At 43.9% G+C, this 21,798-nt stretch overlaps 1 protein-coding gene across 1 annotated transcript; it reads left to right on the top strand.

Moving 5' to 3' along the window:
- Window positions 1-247: 247 nt before the first annotated feature.
- On the top strand, window positions 248-21,009 carry LOC146960146 (heat shock 70 kDa protein 12A-like). The gene is made up of 4 exons (XM_085772592.1): window positions 248-529; window positions 14,627-14,851; window positions 14,941-15,112; window positions 19,973-21,009. The coding sequence occupies exons 1-4, from the start codon at window positions 248-250 to the stop codon at window positions 21,007-21,009; spliced, it is 1,716 nt and encodes a 571-aa protein (XP_085628718.1).
- The last annotated feature ends 789 nt before the right edge of the window (window positions 21,010-21,798 follow it).

The raw sequence follows: 21,798 nt of genomic DNA, 5'->3' as shown, positions 1-21,798 counted from the left end.
AGAATTGAATTTACGTATTTGATATATTTACCCATGTTTGCCAAGATGTTGACTCATTTTGCTTTGTTGCTTTGCTGTTGCTCTGTCTCTGGGTGGAATGAGGTTAAAGTGAAAGTTACACCAGTATTTATATGTGACTGAGCAGGTTTGGATGGGAGTGTTCTCAGTCTGCCCCTCCCCATGCAAAGCTGATAAATACTGTGTAACTGCTGCATATCAGCACTCTGATCCTTCTCCTGCTGTGAAGATGGATGACTCATACATCATTGCAGTTGACTTCGGCACTGCCTTCAGTGGGTATGCTTTCAATTTAACACCCAGAGGAAAAGAAGTCGAGCTACAGTTAAAGCGCTGGGGTGAAGAGTTTTCAAAAGACACCCCAAAGACCCCAACCTGCATCCTTTTCAACAAACATGAAGAATTTTTAAAGTTTGGTTATGACGCCCAAAAGGCTTATGGTGACATGCGTGATGAGGAGGCAAGAAAACACTTCTTCTTCAGTTGCTTCAAGATGTCCCTCTACGACACAGTAAGTACCAATTGTGGCAATATTCTTCATGGTTTTTCATAAATTGTCTAGTTTATGTATGATCTATGTATTTTTGTAATATATCATCAAACAGATTTATAATGTGATATTCTACTCTTCGATATTGTTAAACTTTGTGTAGACCTTAGTAACTTCTACAGATGTAGCCACCTAGAAGTTCCCCCTGGTCCCTGGTGGGACCTCTGCGGGACCGTGATGGGTCCGTGGCGGGTCCGTGACGGGCTCCCGCTTGGCCCGTGGCGATAATTTAATCCCGCATAAGTGGGCCCTCTGCAGTCCGTGTGAAAATCAGCTGCAGTGTCTCATTTGTCCACGGGGAGGAGCAGTGATTTTGACCCGAGTTAATCTGTCAATCACTTTTCCTCCTCCTTTCTTCTTTCCCTCAGATGAATCGCTATAATTGCCTCCAAAACAGGCGATCTATAAGTAGCTTCAAAGATAAATAAACACCGACAGAGCACAAATAAAAATGTATATCACTCGCAGTTTACCTGTCTACAGAATTTGCATTCTAGTAAATGTTTGCCTTGTGGTGGTTTTAATGTTAACACTGAAGCATACGGTGCGCAAATAAACCCTAACCAATAAATAAACAACATGCCGACGTGTCCGTGAATATACACGCATGAGACTGTGGGCCCTAGTTTCTTAGACCAGGTGAAGTCTAACCTCAGCGCAGCTTCGCCACGTCAACGGGGTGTGGCCCAGGTCCATTTCGCAAGATTGGTGGGCCACGCAGTCAGATTTAGACCAGCGCAAGCCCTTCCCTCGTCCCTCCCACCGGCGCAAACGGCAAAGGGGGAGGAGAGAGGGCGGGAGGGAGACAGGAGGAGAAGTGGGATTAACACAGCCGATTCGGATCTTCACCAATCAAAGGAGCTCCTCTCCTCACCTTTAACTGCGCCGCGGGTGATGTGCACTGGAAGTTTGCCATTTTATACTTTGACATGGACGGAGGAAACAGCGACGCCAGAGGCCGAACCTCTCCCAGGAGGAAACAGCTGTTTTGGTCCGGAGGTCCGAGCTCAGAGTGACCAATAATGAGTTTACTAATATACTTAACCAGGATTGATCTGATACACTGAGAACCGGTGCTCAGTGTAAGATACAACAACTAATAAACTAATAAACTAATAAAGAAACTCACATTTATTCAAACCCTGTGTAAGCAAGATGAGAGGTGTAGGCGACACTAATCACAACATAAACAAACACCATGCGGAATGAAATCAGCGTAAAGGACGCTCTCTCTCTCTCTCTCTCTCTGTCCGTCTCTTTTTTTCTCTTTTTTTTCTGTGATAGAGATGCTGAGTATACTGTAGTAGGCTATATACTGACTATCTGATACCGAGGCTGTTGTGGTGGACTAAGAGAGATGAAGATTTGTGTTTTGTTTTTCATTACGGCTGCGTGATGCGGTCGCTCGCGCTAATGAATTAATAAGTAAATAAATAAATAAAGCGATCATCACAAGGGCAGAGTGGTATCTCAACACGGCAGTGACATGCAGTCATCCTCCACCCTCAGTCCTGCTTTTGGGACATCCACAGCTGCTTTTCAGTGCCAGTTCATCCCTGCTGTGTTAATTCAGGTGGAGTTTCCATTGCGCGTGCCGACAGCCTTTGATCTCTGCTTTGATCTGACGTCAGATGTGACGGGACAATCTATATAGATATAAATTCACGTGTTGATTCCGTTAGTTGCATTAAATAGTGGTTCTTGTGGATATTTATTGCATTGAAATGTGTCTGGAACTGTGGAGATCTGCCTGTGAGGTCTTGGTGACGTGTGTGCACTGCAGGTCAGTCAGCCAAACTTCCACTGCACCTGCTGCGCTCCGCCCTGCGCTGAGAGTAGACCTGGTCTCCGCCCTGAGAGTAGACCTGGTCTCCGCCCTGAGAGTAGACCTGGTCTCCGCCCTGCGCTGAGAGTAGACCTGGTCTCCGCCCTGCGCTGAGAGTAGACCTGGTCTCCGCGCTGCGCTGAGATTAGACCTGGTTGGAGGTGGCGAGCTTTCAGCGCAACCTCGGCGGGACATTTTTGCACAAAACTTCCACTGCACCAAGCTGAATCTGTGACGCCTCCCCCTGCTGCGCGGCCACGCCTATCTCAGCGCAGCGCGATCTGCCAATCTTCCAATCTGACTTTGCGCTAGGCTGCGCTGGTCGAAACTTGCATTAGACCAGCTGTGTTACCTTGCGCCACCTGCGCTGCGCCAAGAAACTAGGGCCCTATATGTGTAAAATGAAAGTGTGGTCCTAAGTGACCGCCCTTACATTCAAACAAGAGGAAAGAGAAATAATTATGAGGTTCATAAATTAAAACCCCATGATAGTGCGTTGTGCGCCCTCGCCATGGCACAGCTGAGACTTAACATAGGCTACTGGATGTTTTTTGTTTGTTTGTGTCGGCAACCATGAAATCTGCTGTGCATCTCTGACTTGCTCATTCACTCCCGATCTGCAAATAAATAAATACATTTCTAGTGACCACAGCGCGTCACGTCTCAGAACCACGGGCTACATTTGTGTATTTATTAGGGCTGTGCAAGTTGCGTTATGGCAACTCATTAAACTATTAACTTTATTTTATCGCGCATTAATGCATGTTGCTCACATGCTTTTATTTTGTAAAAGTCTGTTGCTGGCTGCTGCGGTGTAGGGGTCAGAGTCGCTGGACACCGTAAACATGCGCTGTGCACCTCTGTAAAATTCTCAATAAAATATCATGAATTAGTGTATTTTTCACCACAGAATACTAATATCCCTCCCCCTGCGCTATGCTGACCTGACGCGTCTAGAGTGGTTGACAGCTCTCTCTCTCTTTTTTTTTCACTTTTAATGATAAAGTCACGTCAAACCAGCCATTCCCATTAGGAGAGCCAAATGCCTGACACGCGATCTACTGGCACTGACGCACCTGTCTTAATATGGAACTCAACATGAGAGCGAAGGTGCGCTCTGCTCTTATTTCCATCTCACCCCACACACGTCGACCTGTGTCTTGTGAAGACGTACAGCGCGATGGAGAGAGGGAGAGAGAGAGAGAGATCATACAGTAGGCTATACAGCGCGCACTGCACACCAGCTGATCCGCCGGTCCATTGAGTGAAATAAGCAAGTTAGTCAGATAATCAGGGCCGTTGCTAGGAATTCTGGGGCCCCTGAAAGAATACTAAAGTGGGCCCCTAACTTTTCCACTTTTTTTCTTAGACTACGTATGTATGATCATTTTTTTATTTAGCCTACTTTGTTTTGATGCTAATGCAGCATTACTATGAGTATTAGTCATGGTCTTATGCTGAATAATTCAGTCATACAAAGATTAGACTAGGTGCAGCAGGTGTCTTCAACTTTGTGAAGTTGTGATATCAAATTGGAATGGGGTTTATAGGGGGATTGACAGTATAGGCTAGTGCTATAACTAGTAAATTATAGTGAAAAATCAATACATTTAATTAATAAATTTAATCCAGAGGAAGTACAGAGTTAAATGAAATTCCAGCACTGACTCCATATGTTCAGACCATCTGCAATCCTGTTTGACTAGATAATAATGTAAGATAATCATAAAAATAAAAATGTTTAAAGCAGGACCTTCTAAGGAAATACCTGCTCATTTTCTAATCAATTCATAGTCAAAGCGGTGGGGGATTCTTGGAGATGGTAATGCTCTGGAGCAGGTGTGAATGTTCAGGGGTTTGGAGTGTGTTGTTGCTCAGGAGAGAGTCTGGTCCAGCTAGCCTTCCAACATAACCTCCCCTCCCACGGTCCTCCTTCGAAGTTGAACAGCCAGCTCCATTGCAGGCTCTGTGCGATTTGTGTGACAATGGGTGACCAATAGGTGGCCCATTAGGGCAAACAAAAGATTGAACAATGATAATGCTAATTCCCTGATCGAAGGCAACTGCAAACATTATAAAAAGGCTTTCATCACTCCCTTAGTTTTTTCCTATTTAAATGTAGATTCACAGTAAATAAATTGTGATAAAAAAATTGACAGTAGGTATTATTAGCTACAACAATTTATTTCCAGATAAAACAGTGGCCAGCGCATCTCCAGTAGCTAGGTCTGTTATAATTTCACTTCTTAAATCAAACATGTACTCGTGGTTCTATGAATTATGTGAATTTCCACTCACCACCAGCGGCGGCACTTTAAATGCCGCCTCTGGCGATATGTACTGTTCTGTGAGAGAAGCGCCATCTCCTGGTCATGTCATGTATTTCATTGAATGGGTGGAGTTCCAGTAAAAACTAGTCACACCCAGGAAAAGGAGGGGGTCACTCCAGCTGCTGGGACTTTGCTGGAGCTCTGCTGGAACTCTCATGGGAACAGCATGGGAACAGCATGGCAGCAGCATGGCAGGGGAATTTCTATGTGGCTCCCACTGTAGGGTTGTCAAAATTAACGCGTTAACCAGTGGCGGCTGGTGAAAAATATTCTAGGTGGGGCTGTTCGTCCCTGAAGTTTTTGGTGACCATCTTGATAAAAGAACCCCAAACCCATTTTTAGGGATAAACATTAATTATTTATTTGCCTTCATAAATCAGCAGTTTGACAGATAATGACAATGAACAAACAGTAGTCTTTCACTGGTGGCACACAGTGGACGTGAAATATATTAGCAAATACTCTTAATACAAAAATATGGTTATTAAAAGGCATGTGTATGATGTAACCTACAGCAGTGATTAATGTTAACTATAGACAAAGTGTGACAGGAACACTATAGGAGGAGCATAACGTGATTAAGTTTGGTCTGACCTTGCTGATGTGAGATGTTAACTTAACTGCTGCATTATCAGGTTTGATGACGAGTCTAACTGTGAACGTAAGTTACTGGTCACACCTGTAAACATATTGAACAGTGCTGCAGCCTGATGCTCCGCATCACAGACGTCCTGTCACAGCCTGGGTGAGTAGTTTCCCCTGGTGTCACTCAAGAATAACAGTGTCCAGTCCGGTGTCCCAGAAGCTGGATGAACTAATAAAAACGCTCTCGGACAAGCTGTGAACGCACCGCGGACGAACCAACAGCATGTAGTCCAGAAGTTGTCTCCGAGCATCAAGAGAGAGCAGTCTCTGACGTGCCGGTTAACGGTGCTCCGGTCCTCCGGTGCTCCTCTCACACACTACGGCCTCCTGTCACATCATAACAGCCTCCCGCCACCGGCCCACAGAGTTTTATCCACCTGTTGGTTGTATTTCCTCACCGTGAAACTGTGTTTTTCATCCAGCTGTGAAGCTCTGCTGCTAGTCCTGCCTAGCTTGGTTACATGCTGCCATTCCGACATGCTGCCACTCCGACATACCGCCATTCCGACATTCTACTATTCAGACATGTCACCATTCAGACATACCACCATTCCAACATGCAAACGTCCTGCCATTCCGACAGTTTCGTCCCGCCATTCCAACAAGGCTTTAATTACCATAAGGAAATGTGCGTTACTCCGAGCGGGGAGCATACGTCAGTCCGACTGCCCACAAGTCCGACGGCTCATTTCTCCGACTACCCATTCTACAGTGTTGAGGTTAGGTTTAGGGTAAGGTTAAGGGTTAGGGCTACTTAAGTCGGAGAAGTGGGAGGTCGGACTGATGACACAAAAATAAAGAAATGTATGGTCGGAGTCGGAGAAATGGGTGGTCGGAGAAATGGGTAGTCGGACAGACGTCATGCGCCCACTCCGAGCGGTGGTTAGGGTGTGTGTATGTGTGTGTTTGTTTCCGTTTTGGTTTTTTTTGCATGTTTTGAGATGTGATACAGTCAGTGGAAGCTTAATAAATAAACAAACACAAAGTCTCGCCATTTACAATCACACACTCCGATGTCAGTTTGTAACAATTTCCCTTACAATAAGGATATAAGGGGAACTGGCACAACGCAGTCCTGCTGCAGGCGGACCTAGGCTCGCGCTACTGGTGCGTCCAGGGCAATAATCAAAGTCGCTACTTAGTCTGAGTCTCTTCACTGAACTCAAAACGCCCATCACAGGCGGCATATAAACTATTACACCCAGATCAACAGAACCCGAACCCCCCCCCCCCCCCCTCCCGCTGTCCATTAAGTCCCAGTCCCAGCTGTGGGAATGAGTGTGTATGTGTACGTGCGCACTGTCATTGTCCATGCCGGCGTGTATGTGTGTGTGTGTGTGTGTGTGTGTGTGGGTGCGTGGTGAGGGTGAGTGAGAGAGAGTTTGTTTGTCCTACTGTCCACACGGGAGAGACGCCGCGGCTCCGCCGAGGTGACCACCAGTCCTCTCCTCTTTACGATCCACAGGGTAATCCACCAGGAAAAATAATCCACTATTCCGCTTTGGAATTGCCGCCACGACAGCCGTCCAAACCCCGACTGTGTCTCTCACTCTCCTCCCCTCTCCCCACGTCACTTCCCCATTTAAACCCTCGGTCCCACTAATGCACTTTTACGCATTACGCACACAACTTACAGCAAAAAGAAACATTCATTCATTCATTACAGATCCGCACGTCCCTGTGCGCAAACCACAAGGATAATTGATCATTTCCTGGCCTAATACACAATGAAAAAAACCTGGGGAGCAAACCTGCAAATCAACTACCCCAGCTGGCCAGGCAAAACCCAGTGGATCACTACAAGTTGTTGCAACTTTGGGGAATTTACTCCTGGTAAAAAGGCTTACAAACATGGACCAGGACGGCTCCATAATACGCACAAAAATCCAAAGGAAACGAAAGGTAACTTTTTTAAAAATAGCAACAGCATGAAGTAGTCAAAATATGTATTTTACGCATCTGCCTGTTCTGCTCCGCTTGCATGACATTTCGGTCAGCGTACAGTAATCAACAGACAAGACGTCCGTTGTCCATGCTCACAATCATTACAACAAACGAAATTATTCACAGCAAATCATTTGGTGATTTGAAAGCCTATCAAATTGACATATTTTTGAATCGAAGATGGCAGTAAAAAAATGATCGATTGTCTTTTGAGTTTTTTAGGCTTTAGAATAATGACTAATTGCCTAGTTTATGGGTCAGCTTGGAAAGGTTCGAGGCGAAGGAGACGCACGGCTTATGTGTTTGCCTCTTTCTTTCTTTTTTGCCTCCTGTTTGTGTCATTTTGTGGAGCAGTTAGGCTAAATATCCGCTGTGCTCTGCTCTCTCCCTCTGCACCGAGCAAAACTTCACTTCCCTGCCTGACACTTCTTTCTGTAATTTTGATGCATGTTTGTTATTACCAGTTTCCATCGTATTTGTATAATTATTACAGCAGCAAAAGGAAATGCGCAATAGTAAATCATATGCATTAGGTTCTCAAATCAGCTGCCAATCTGCAGGGACTGCGCGTGTCATAAGATGAAAGACAAATGTGTACACAAGCAGGAAAGCTGGTCCATGGAAAAAAGAAAATAAAGAGTCAGAGCCGTCTCTCTCTCTCTCTCTCTCTCTCTCTCTCTCTCTCTCTCTCCTCTCTCTCTCTCTCTCTCTCTCTCTCTCTCTCTCTCTCTCTCTCTCTCTCTCTCTCTCTCTCTCTCTCTCTCTCTCTCTCTCTCTCTCTCTCTCTCTCTCTCTCTCTCTCTCTCTCTCTCATCTCTCTCTCTCTCTCTCTCTCTCTCTCTCTCTCTCTCTCTCTCTCTCTCTCTCTCTCTCTCTCTCTCTCTCTCTCTCTCTCTCTCTCTCTCTCTCTCTCTCTCTCTCTCTCTCTCTCTCTCTCTCTCTCTCATTCATTTCAGCACTGAGACAGCGGCTTGGTCATATTTCAGCACTACACGACTGGCTCTGCTTCGTATTTGACTTGTACAGCAATAATATAATGATAATGATAATATTAATAATAATACATAATAAATTTCACACAAATTTCACAACCAATGTGGGAGTTAATCTTTTAGTTAATTTTCGTTTCTTTTGGATTTTTGTGAGTATTTTGGAGCCGTTTTGGTCCATGTTTGTAAGCCCCCCCCCCCCCCCTGAATTATAGGCCTATTTTCTAAAGTGCAACAAGTGGGTTCGGAGTGTGTGATTGAAAGCACGGTCTGCTTCCCGTTCAAGCCTATCTCCTCCTTCGTTGGTTTACGAGGTTGTGGAGTCCCTCTGCTTAAAATCTGAGGCTTCGAAATCGTCTGCCGTTTAAATTATCTGACCAATCTGTGTGCTTTAATGAGATGCACTGGACAAACGTGGGTAAACTGCTATTTTGCGCTGGCATATCATTAGTGCAAAATCGTGTTAGGCCTATTTTTTTTTGGGGGGGGGGGGGGGGGGTAGGCTTTTAAAAGATTTGTCGGAATGGCAACACGTTTAAAAAAAAAAAAAATACCGCCATTCCGACCTTAGGAGACGAAAATTGTCGGAATGGTGGGACGTTTATTAAAGGGTAAAGTGTTGCCATTCCGACAATTAGGGCATAATGTCGGAATGGCGGCATGTCGGAATGGCGGTTGCCCCCCGCCTAGCTTGGCTAACGTTAGCTGACAGCACTGTTCATGTGTCCCTTGAGAGTTCATGTTTTGTAATCCGTTCAGATAAATAGGTCTCTAACTCCAGTAACAGTCCGTGTGGTATCTGTCCTCACTGTTTAAAAAAAAGTAAATTATACGGGAAACAGAATTTGAAACTGATGAAAACTGCGTAGCCATCCTGCTACCGAGGACAGCTCCTCGGGTAATTCCCCCCTCGATTTCTGGTTGCCACGGGAGACCAAAATGTTTGGTTTGGGGCGATATTTTCTGTGCCCCAAAGCCATAAAATCCGACGATGCTGATTGGCCAAATTACCTGTTGCTCCGTATATTTTTTACTTAGCAACAGTCACTGATTGGCTGAGCCGGTACACTGCTCGGGCGACTTCTCCAGCGCCCCAGACACAGAGCGATAGATATAACAGAGACAGTAAATTAACCTGTAGGCAAATTAGCCTCTAAATAATGGTTTTATTGTATATACAGCTTGATTTTAAGAATTCCTATCACATTCACAGGTACAATAAGAAAAAAATATTAATTTTAAATTATTATTTTAAAAATAATAATCATTAAAATTTGCTTTTCATCAGGGGGGGCGGCGCCCGAGCGCCCTCTATTGACCAGCCGCCACTGGCGTTAACGCTGATTAATCCATCATCATGATAAATCTGTTAAAAGATTTAAGGCAATTAACACATCTGCAGCGCAGAAGCATTCAAAATACCTGAAATGTCTCTGGCAGCGCATTTCGGGCAGTTTGTCCGAGTAGACTAGGGACACACCGGCCCCGGAAGCGCTGCAAAGCGCTGGCCAATGAAAATCGTGCGCGAGCCGAAGCACTTCCATTCACACCAGACGCACATTTCTCCGCACCAGTCCATAGGGGCTATATATTACATCATTAAAGCTAGACGGTCTGACGGACCTTTTTAAAAAAAAAAACTTTTTAGTGTTTGATGCTTTCTGAAGCCTATGAAATACACTTGATTTGTGAGTCATATTGAGGGCTTCATATAACAGCTGTTAACTCATTGAGTGCCATTGACGTCTATGGACGTCAATCAAAATCCAACGCTTGAGTGCCACTGACGTCCATAGACGTCAAATGCACTTTTCTGCGGCTGGTAAATGGGGACGCTCTCGCGCACACTGTGAGTAATTTTGGGGCTTCTGGGATGTGTAGAACGAAGAAGACTGTAGATCAGAGCAAGAAGTGAAGAAGAAGGAGAAGACTAGCGCGATCGGTACGGAGATAACAAAGTTGGAAAAAGTTTCTATTTCTAGAGAAAAACGACGGGCAGAGCCTGGAACAAGTGTAACGTGGAGCTGGAGGAAAGCTTAGCCACGGATGCTATTAGCAGCTCCAGCATGAAGTGATCAGAGGAGGCAGGAAAGTAGGGCTGCAACAACTAATCGATAAAATCGATAAAAATCGATTATTAAATTCATTGGCAACGAATTTGATTATCAATTCGTTGGGTAGCGATTAACTTGGCCCAGAGCCAGGGAAAAAAAGAAAATATTTCTTATCTTTACAGGTGTCCAAAACAGTCAGCAGCAGCAGTCATCCAGCTCCAATAATCCACTAATATTATTTCCGTTTACATCGCTTCCTGGCGGCCAGCCTCACAGCCTGTTTCATTCATTTGCATCATGTAAAAAAAAAAAGAGGTATTTTTAGCGGCGGCAACAGCCGTGTTTCTGATCAACCGGACCTGTGTTGTCCGGTTCCACCGCGTTGTTTACTCCCGGTCCAGCTCGGACGTGGTGTGTCACGGACATGGTCACGGACTGTCTGGACCGGAGGTCTGGACTCGGTACCAGCAGCAGAGAGGCTTCACTGTCTCCTCTGTCAGCCTCTCCTGTCAGGACGCTGAAGCTAAAGCTAAAGCTAAAGCTAATGTTAGCTAAAACTTTTTCTTTTTTTCCACACAATGCAAATGAATGAAGCACGCTGGCCGCGAGGAACGCGATGCAAACGGGAATAATATGGATTATAAAACTGTTGGAGTTTGATGACTGCTGCTGCTGACTGATTTGGACACCAGGAGTAAAGGTAAGAAATATTTCTTAGAGGTTTGATCAGCTGTTCCTCTGCTCAGAGCTCGGTGTGTGGAGGACTCAGATTAGAGATTTGATCATCATTTACCCGTTTTATTTTATGGTGATGGGCGTTTACAGTTAATACCGATGTTTACATCGGATCGCTGCTGTGTGTGTGTGTAACGTTGTGGGTGTGAGACCGGAGGGTCCAGCCTGTCCCCCCGCGCAGTAACGTCAGGTTAACGTCAGGTTGTTGTCGGTTGATCCGGTGAAACTTTCAGGGTTGATCAGAATTTTCCTCTGGATGTAAACATGCTGCAGACTTCCACTTGTAAGCAAATCAGGCAGTGCCCTAATGAATTTTGTCTATTATTATTTTTTAATGTATTATTATTAGTTTAACAGCTCTGGGCCGTTCAACTAACTTAAAAAAAACTTATTTGTGCATTTTTTTGCACTAATATTGTCCATTTGGAATAACATTCTGTTTTTGAATAAAGTTAGGGAGAAAGAAATAAATGATACCAGTGACATGCTGGATCAAACTGAGAAACAACTCCTCCTCTCGTTCTTCTCTTCCCTACAATGTATTATGTAAATCAAATTTGTGCCTTTTTTTTATCCGATTAATCGATTAATCGAAGAAATAATCGACAGATTAATCGATTATCAAAATAATCGTTAGTTGCAGCCCTACAGGAAAGGTAAACTGATCTAGATGATCAGGACTCGCGGAGTCAGTTTCACCAGTTGCTGTCTGAAACCGACGTGACGACAAACCGAGAGATCAGCGCGGTGAGTCGCTGCCGCGGCCGCGTCCAGCAGAGAGGCTGAAGTAGGAGAGGGGAGGGGAGGGTTAGGAGAGGGTGAGGGGGGCAGCAACTGCTCATACTTGTTGTATTTTAGTTGTTGTTGTTGTTTTGTTTTTTGTTTTGTCTTTTTTTGTGTGTGTGTGTGTGTGGGGGGGGGGGGGGGTCAATGAAAAAACATGTGGAATGAAATTTTCAGATGTCTTACATGTTTTTGAAGCCAAAATTAAAACGGATAAATCACTATTTTTCTTGAGAGACTCTCTTTCACAAAAATGCATTTTTCTCAGCTTTCTAGAAAAAAAGTGGTCTTTTTGGTGCAACCAGGCTCTATTCAATTTAAGATAAATCAAGAATGGAACAAGGTACAAACAAATGTTTTTTTCCCTAGTTAAATAGAGAGTCTCCTCTTTCCTTTGAGCTGTTTGGTGTTTTCAGAGTCATAGTACAAAATATTCTCTGGGTCTTGACATATTACTCAAAATGCCCCAAAACACTGGCACATGGCACTGACCATTTTATAAAAGGGCTGGCACTCAAAGAGTTAAAGACTGCGTTTAGGGGCGGTGCGTGGCGCCGGTTCGAGTTCGAGTCCCGCGTCGGGCAGACCTTTCCTGCATGTCATTCCCCTTCTCTCTGCCTCCCCATTTCCTGTCTATCTCTACTGTCATCACTATCAAATAAAGGCAAAAAGCTGAAAAATATATTAAAAAAAAAAAAAAAAAAGACTGCGTTTACACGTGCCCGGCTATTTTCATAAACAGACATTTCACCCTCTCCGTTTATAAAAAACACTGCGTGCACACCAGTCCGTTTTCAGAAAACGTTTAGTTTACACTAACCCGTGTATATATGCCGTCAAGAGCATGCCAAACCTGTAGGTGGCAGTGTAGCGAGAAGCTCAAGCCCACGTCAGCCAATCAGAATCCCGCATAGCAACCTGATAGCAACAGCAACAACAACAACGTCACTTGCCCTCCTTGTGTGTAAAGTTTTAATATTTTTTCATGTGAGAAAGTAACTGTTTAGATGCCAAATATACGGCCAGTTTATCCAGATGATGGCTGTTTAGAAGTTTGCTCCGATGTTTCTCGGAGAGGTGAAGCTTTTTTTTTTCGGAGAAGTGAAGCTCCACCTGTGGAGCAACGACCGGGACATCACAGAGACAGTGTCCGCTCTGCAGAGCTGCTCGGTCGGCCAGCCTCTGTCGTCCTCCCGGGGGAGAAAACCATCGCTAATTAACTTACCCGCAGGTTTTTAGAGGTTTACCACCGGCTGGTTAAATTATCTTTAGGAGATAAATGTTGGTCTCAGTGATGAAATCTAACACCTGTATCAGTAGCATTAGTTTGTTTGAATGAAAAGTGAAGCTTCATGTGTGTTAACTGTTACTGGACAGAAGAGCAGCTCAGCCTCGGGACTCTGTACAGAAATCACCCCATTTAACGTTACATCAATAAATACATGTTTTACAATGAACACATCAGTCTGCATGAAATTGTATCATTATTATTATTTATTTATTTTATTAAGTTATGTAATATGGTTACGGTTAGACGTCAGGGTCTGACGTCGGCTACCCAAATCTCCGTTTTTCTCCGTTTACATGCAAGCGTGAAAACTGAGTTTTCCAAAATCTCCACCCTGGCCGGAGTTTTTAAAAAGCATCGTTTTCAGGGGCGTTTTCTCCGTTTGCGTGTAAACGGAGGGTGCAAACGATGGTTAATGTATCCGTTTTTAAAAATAACCGGGTACGTATAAACGGGGCCAAAGACCAGTGTGGCCAGCTGTGACACGTGGATTGGGAGCGAGCGAGAGAGAGAGAAAAGACACTTCACAAATTTCAAGTAAGGACAGAATAGATGTTGATTTAGTAAACACTGACATGTTAGAGAGCTCAAACAGTAAACCCTATGCACCATACCCACTCTCGTTTATAATGACTATTGAATAATAACGTAACCTAATAAATCTGTCGGCTGCTCCATTACAATCGCAGGGTGTGTGGGTGTAGGCTACATTATGTGTTGACATTTTGTCACGTGTAACACAACACAATAAAGCACAGATACGTGCTGAGGCGAGCCTATGAGGACCACTGTGCAGAACCAGAGTTATTAACGTAACTTGGGTCCAGTGAGTCCGAGCCCGGCCTGAAGTAGTCGATAGTGTTGGGCCCCGTTGGGCTTGCAGACCACTAGTGTGTGTGTGTGTGTGTGTCTGTCTGTGTGTCTGTCTGTCTGTCTATGCGTGCATGCGTGCGTTCATCTCTCTTGTGCTCTGTTTAGATAAATAAACACAAATATATAATGCACACGTAGTATTTGTCAGTCGCTGTGTTCTATTTTGAAAATTGACAAATGTCAGACAATGTCAACAAGTTAGCTTGTCTTAGTAGCTGCTGAAAAAGGAGGGACAGGGCCACATTAATGTGGATAAATGTTTGTGTTTTTCTTAACACAAACTGTTAAAAGTGTTTTAATGAACATGTCAAGTGTAAATATAATCTCTTCTTTCTTGAGTCTGTTTGCTCATGCAAAATAAAACGTGATTAATATAGATTAAAAATGAATGATCCAAATTAATCCACAGCAACCCTTTGATTAATGTGATTAAAAATTGTAATTGTTTGACAGCACTAGTAAATTCAGATTGCCACAGAGATGACCATAAAAATTCTCAATAACATGCAAAGTTATTGTTAAAACATGTCACACATGTAGAAATAAGGTTCACCCTAAAAACACATGTGAATATCTTGTCACTCACCGACAGAAACTCAACAGGAATGTGACAATCAAAGCTGCAAACGGGAAGTCCATGAAGGCCCTGAAGGTTTTCACAGCAGCTTTACGGTACATGAAAGAAGACGCACTGGAAACTATCCAGACCAGCACCCACAGGAGGAAGTTCATAGCCTCTGACTTCACCTGGGTGCTGACTGTCCCCGCCATCTGGGATCCTTCAGCTAAACAGTTCATGAGAGAAGCTGCAACTGAGGTAACACTGAAAACATTAAGTGTTGGTAAATGTGCAGTAAAAGTTTTGGTTTTGAAAAGGACTGATCAGTTTTTCTCTTGAACATTCAGGCTGGTATTGTAACTGAAGAAACTAAACACAAGCTGGTCATTGCACTGGAGCCAGAGGCAGCCTCAGTCTGGTGTAAGAAGCTGCCAGCTGATGGTTTTATCGCACAAAACCATGGAGGACACACATTAGACCAGACATCAGGAACACAATATGTTGTTGTTGATTGTGGAGGTAATGTATGTGTTTATTGTTTTTCTTTTCATATTCTATCAGAATAATTCAAATACTGACTATATTGTCCATGACAACAAAACTAATCAACATTAAAAAGTAATTAGTTTAGTTGTTATTTTGCAGAAAAGGTAACTGAGTTAGTAACTGCGTTATTACATTATGAAAGTAACTAATTACAAGGAAGAGTCACTATTGCGTTACTTTTTAAAGGAGTCATCACCTGGTTTTTTATGTATCCAATCCCCCTTAAATTGCTTTGAATCAGTTCTTAAAACTTATTGGAAACATTTTTTTTTTAAATTCAAACATAGAGCTTGTTCTGACACTTTTTCATATGGCAACTTTCTCTCGTGAGAGTAGGCGCGAGGTTTTGACTGGTCCGGATGTTCATTGTATTAATATGTAATGAGGCGCGCATTGATTGGACGCAGGGAGGACAGAGCCGGAATGGTGGCTGGCCCTGTGGGCTACATGCAGGCTGTATTGGAAACCGCATATACTATGCTGCTCTGTCGTGTACCGTAACCATGTTATAACTTCATAAAATAAAACAACATTGTATCGGTTCATTGTAAAACATGTATTTATTGATGCAAATGTGGTGATTTCTGTACGTAGGCTACAGAGCCCCGGTGCAAAGCTGCTGCTGCTCTGTGTGAAGCTTCACTTTTCATTCAAAACAAACTAATACGACTGCCACAATTGTTAGATTTCATCAATGAGACAAACATTTATCTCCTAAATAGAATTTAACCAGTCGGCGGTAAACCTCTACAAACCTGCGGGTAAGTTAATTAACGACCGTTTCCTCCGCGGGCATGACAACGTAGTTTGACCGGTTAACGAGCAGCTGCAGGCGGGTTGCTGACGAGTCACTCTCCGCTCCTCTGCCTCGCTGGAGCTGCACTTCTCCCAACGCGAAGCAAACTTCTAAGCCGTCATTTGGATAAACTAACCGCACATTGGGGATCTAAACCCTTACTTTCTCGCATGAATAAATATTAAAACTTAATAAATTAACGACCCTTTCCTCCGGCGGCACGACGACGTTGTTATCGGCCGGCTAAACGAGCACTGCAGCCGGGTTGAGGAGTCACTCCTCCTCTCCTCTGGTGCTCACTGCAGCTGGCTGCACCTCACTTCTCCCAACGCGGAGCTTACTTCTAAACAGCCGTCATTCGGATAAACTAACCGCACATTGGGGATCTAAACCCTTACTTTCTCGCATGAAAAAATATTAAAACTTAATAAATTAACGATAGTTTTTTTTGGCGGCATGACGATGTCGTTCGGCCAGGTAAACGAGCGCTGCAGGCGGGTTGAGGAGTCACTCCTCCTCCGCTCCTCTGGTGCTGGCTGCAGCTGGCTGCACCTCACTTCTCCCAACGTGGAGAAAACTTCTAAACAGCCGTCATTTGGATAAACTAACCGCACATTGGGGATCTATACCCTTACTTTCTCGCATGAAAAATTATTCAAACTCAATAAAGTGACGAAATAACAGCGCTACAGTGGGAAATAAAACAACCCGTAATGGCGGCGCGGCAGAAGTCGGGGTGGTGGAAGAGAGGTGTGTTTATGAAAGCAGTCTCCACGGTGACGTCACCGTAGGAGCAGAATCAAAATCTCGTAATGTTGTGGTGTGCAGCCTCATGAACTACTCTGGCTTAAACAAAGAGCCCAAACGAAAAAACTCAGCCACTTTCAAACCCCAGGTTTTCAGGCAAGTTTCCACTGAGGTCCAACACCAGTATACATGTTTTAACAAGGAAAAATGCGATTTCCGGGTGATGACTCCTTTAACTCATTGAGTGCCGCGCTCCTTTCCAAAGTTTTAGTCAAGTGTACCGGCAATTTAGACCATTTTTGACTTTTTATGTAGAGCCATAGTGTATTCTATATTATTGCCACCAACACATACTGTAGCTCAATTGAAAGGTGAAACTTTATGCTTCAAATGACCACAAACCGTTTGTTTCTACGTGCCTCCGTTCCTGAGAAAAGTCAAGCTAAACATGGCTGGGTTTCACCAAAATCCCTCCTTTTTTTCTAGAAAAGGAGATTTCTCGTCTTTTATGAAAGGTGCTCTGTTTGTGTCTGTCGCTCTTCAGACACTCGCATTTCTGGATCAAAGGGCTCGTATAAGATAAATATACACAACAATTGTTGTTCTATTCACAAAACCACCATCGGGGGCGGGGGGGCGCCACTAAACAACAATAACACAGACGCACCGTGCCGTGTCACAGCCTCTCGCCGCGGAACGTGAGGCTCTGTCGGCCACAGCGGCTCGCGAACACCGGTCCCACCGGTGGTCGCAGTCCGTCTGTGGTACGGGTCGGTGGTGCCGGTCTGCTTTGGCCCAGAGACCATCAGATTTTACCGCGGGAGGACTTTGGGGAGGACACGGTGTTGCTCCAGATGAAGACCGGGCGGGACAGAGCTTCCTGGTTCAGCTCCGAGCAGCTCGAGCAGCTGGAGCAGCAGCGCAGGTGAGAGCAGAGCAGCTGCACTGCATCCACATGCAGAACTCCGTTTGCAAAAGCCGAGTTATGATAAAAACTTCCAGATCATGAGCTGTCATGTGACTTTGATCGTCATCTATTTCAGTTCTCCTCGTCGTAGAGTCCCCAAATTTACATATAATGTGTATTAAAGTGTCTATTTTCATAATTTAAAAAAAAAGCAAAAAACGAAAAATCTCATTTTTGGCACTCAACGCATGGGAACGAAAAACGAGAAATTACGTGGTTGGCACTCAATGAGTTAATAAAATGCTCAAATACGTCAAACTAATTTACTCTACCTAAGCCAATCATCATCACATATTATAATAATAATAACTTTATTTTTAAAGACACACACACACACAATTGGTCTTAAAAACATGTGGCTGGGGCGGTGCGTGGCGCAGTGGTTAAGGCGGCCGCCCCATGTAGAGGCTACAGCCCTCAACGCAGGCGTCCCCGGTTCTTTCCTGCATGTCATTCCCCCTCTCTCTCTCTGCCTCCCCCTTTCCTGTCTATCTCTACTGTGGACTATCGAATAAAGCCAAAAAAAGCCAAAAAAATATACTTAAAAAAAACATGTGGCTGAACACGGAGGAGCCAGGTCAGGAAACGCTGTCACAGGAGGCCATCTGTGCCAGGGGCTGCCCACAGCCCAGCCCAGGACGCTTCCACTCGGGCGCCCACCCAGCTACAGGCCAGCCAGGGGCGAAGCACTGCCATAGGCCCCCCACCAAGCCCAGCTGATGTTCGCCAACGGGACAGAGACATCCCAGACACAGCCGAACGCAGCCCCCAGCGCAGACAGCCCCCACCGAGGAAACACTGGAGATATTGAATAAGAGCATAAAAGAACTAGAGACAATAAAAACATTAAACTACCTAAAAACTACATAAAACTGGGATGGACTAAGAAAATTAAATAAATAAAACACTAAAAGTAGCTCAAATCAACTCTGCTATAAGAATAAATAACTAAGTGCATAAACAGTAAAAATAACTGAAAAATAAAAATAAATAAATAGCGAGGACTTAAAATATAAATTGGCTAAGAGAATAACACATTAGTTAAAATGCGGTTATGCTGTTGTCTCGCCCTCCTTTCCCCCTCACTCGCCCTCAAAGAAAAGAGCTCTCGTCGCTGAGAGACAGCCTGCTTTCCATTAGTAACACGGTTTATTTATAACGCCGTTATTCCCATCACTGCTTTTAAACCATGAACCAAGACTTACTCTAATGGTTCCTAGATGTGCTTCACCTAAAATAAATAAATAAATAATAAATAAATAAAATGCTTCTATAATGATGATGTTGTTGTCGTGGGTGAAAGTGTCTGTGACATCTCACGATATTTTGATTATCTCAATAACAAGTCTACGGTACAATATTTATTGCGGCATTGTAGGCATGTCATAATATCAAAATCTCACCATACAATACCACAGTAAGCTGCTCAGGATAAATTAATAGCTATTTTTAAGGTCCAAAATAACAAAGAACACTATTTGGTCAAACTAAAATAGTTACCTTCCTCCCTCCCCCCACCACTCTCTCTCTCTCCTCCCTAACCCTCGACATCTGCAAACTCTCTCAAAGCTCTAGCCCACAGTACCTGGTACCTGGTGCTTCTTTGGTAACGCCACAGCGGGTTCCAAGCGAGCCGAGCCAATACTAAACTGACTGCCGGCCACTGATCGGCCAGAGCGCTGTCACCGGAACAGTCGTGAGCGCGGCGTCCAACACGAGAATCAAACCCGCTGGTTATAAAAACACAGCAGCAGCAGCGCCCACTGATCTGTACTGAGACTGTTGTTGTTGTTTCACCTGAGTTAAATGATGCTGTGAGGAAAACCACACGGTGGTCTGTGATCGAGGTGCAGACGAGTGAGTTTGGAGCTGATGAGAGGAGAGAAACAAGGGAGCAAGACGATGCAGCCGTAGCCTCCATGATATGACGACCCCGCCCCTGCTGAGGAGCAACTATGAAGTAGATTAGGTGTAATGGAAAAGGACTGAAACCAAGTCAATTCGAGCGGAACTGTAGGCTAGCTAACTGTGTAGTAGAAAAGAGCAATAGTGCCTCCACATCTGTAGTCAGTTTATTACCAGGCAGAGTTGTGCGAGTTCAAATGCAGTTAAACGATGCAGCCAGGCTCACACACACACACACACTTCACAGTCGGCTGACACGGTGACATGGACGATCATCTCTCGCACTAAAACTACAGTATTTGCCAGAAGTGCCGTCATTTCATACAATTATATTGTGACACTTTTGTTATCGCGATATCATGGTATTACAGATTCCGTTACATCCCTAGTCATTGGTCAGATTCTGTTTGTGTTGCAGGTGGAACCATTGACATGACTGTTCATGAGGTGCTGAGAGGAGGAGCCCTGAAGGAGCTGCACAAGGCCTCAGGAAACGACATGGGAAGTCAAACCATTGACCAGAAGTTCAAAGAATTCCTCAGAGAAATCTTCTGTGATGGTGTCTGGGATGAATTTGAGAGAGAGTTTCCCAGCAAGGTTCAGGAAATGATGCAAGATTTCACAGTTCTCAAAAAAACAGATAAAGATGTTCAGATCACCTGCCCCCGTAAACTGGAAAAATTAGCTAAGAAAAAGAAAAAGATGAAGCAGTTCTTTGAAAGAGTGCAGGGAGCTTCCTGGGATGATGATGAGTATATCAAAATCACAAAGGAGAAGATGAGGTCCTTCTTTGATGAGTCTCTCAAAAGCATCACCATGAGTCTCAGAGAAATCTTAAAGAAAGACCTGAGCATTGAGTTCATCCTGTTGGTGGGGGGCTACGCTGAAAGTGAGATCCTCCGTCAACACATCATCAGGGAATTCAGACTAAACTGTAAAGTGCTGTGTCCTGCTAGGCCCCAAGAGGCGATTGTGAAGGGAGCTGTGATGTTTGGAACAAACCCAGCTGTGGTGGCATCTCGCAAAAGTGACTTCACGTATGGGATCGCTGTCGTTGAGATGTTTAATGAGTCCAAGCACAAGGCAGAGAAGAAATTCATTACCAAGGATGGAGACTGGTGTGACCATATCTTTAAGAAACTTGTAGATAGTGATGAGGATGTGCGCTGGGATGAAACCAGGGATTACACCTTTTATCCTGTAGAAGCCAAACAGAATTATATGGGGTTCAGATTTTTTCAGACAGGCAGAAAATCAGCTCCATTCTATGTGGATGAGTGGGGAATGGAGAATATCGGCTCATTGTCTGTTGACATGCCAGACGTTACAGGTGGCATGAATCGTAAAGTCAAACTGGAGATCAGGTTTGGTTTCACAGAAATGATAGCAACTGCTACTGACATGAACTCCAAGTCAACAGCATCAGTCAAGTTCGACTTCATGACTCAATCATAAGAAATGTTTCAGCAAACACAGTTGGTGAGAGCTGGGTCAGACAGTTTTAGAATCACTGGACGTGTCTGTAATCAGAGATATACATTGATAATTTTTCTGGTTTTATGATATATTTCATTTTAGTGAGTTAAGTTTTGTTGTTGTTTGTTGTTTAATCACAGAGTACCTTTAAATCAATATACTGTATATTTGGGTGAACATATTGACTTGAATATGTTTATGTTTTGTGTAATACTGATGAGTCAGTACCTTCCATGAATAGTGAAGAGGTGTGTCATAGATCTATAGAACAGATTCCATGTGGGCTACGTATTTATAAGGTTTTTCATTCTGATGGTGACCCAGTATATGTAAAAATAGTTTTATGAAAATGATTCATAAGCCATTTTTCTGGCAAAAACAACAGTATGCAACATAGTAGCTGAGGCAGTGTACAACACAAAGCCTTAACTTTAACTTTTGTGTCAATTTGGGAAAATTTGTAACAAAGACATGTGATCTTATAAACTTTTAATATATTGGACTGATGGAATGATTATTGTTGCGTTCATGTTGCTTATGGAGCTAAATGAGATTTGTTTATGAATAATTGTATTTGTTTTGAATATTGTGTAAAATCAATAAACAAAGAAAAAAGAAAAAACAGATGATGTTGTTGAATTTCATGACCCTCCAAACACCTTTAACCCAACATGGCTCTACATGTGGGAGTGTTATGGAGCCTGTAACAAGACAGAACCTCATCACTACACAACTGAGACTGAACTTCTCCACTAACTGTTGTGAATC

This window comes from Trachurus japonicus, unplaced genomic scaffold, assembly GCF_045865225.1.
Source record: "Trachurus japonicus isolate A0001 unplaced genomic scaffold, Traja_1.0 AP030661.1".
Taxonomy (NCBI): Eukaryota; Metazoa; Chordata; class Actinopteri; order Carangiformes; family Carangidae; genus Trachurus; species Trachurus japonicus.
Note: the sequence above shows the minus strand (reverse complement) of the source record. Positions and strands in the feature narration are given on the sequence as shown.

Excerpts from the sequence above, each read along its gene's own strand:
- LOC146960146 (XM_085772592.1), top strand. The coding sequence starts at position 248 with ATGGATGACTCATACATCATTGCAGTTGACTTCGGCACTGCCTTCAGT. Across the intron at positions 14,852-14,940 it reads TGAGAGAAGCTGCAACTGAG|GCTGGTATTGTAACTGAAGA; the intron begins GTAACACTGAAA and ends TTGAACATTCAG. Across the intron at positions 15,113-19,972 it reads TGTTGTTGTTGATTGTGGAG|GTGGAACCATTGACATGACT; the intron begins GTAATGTATGTG and ends TTTGTGTTGCAG.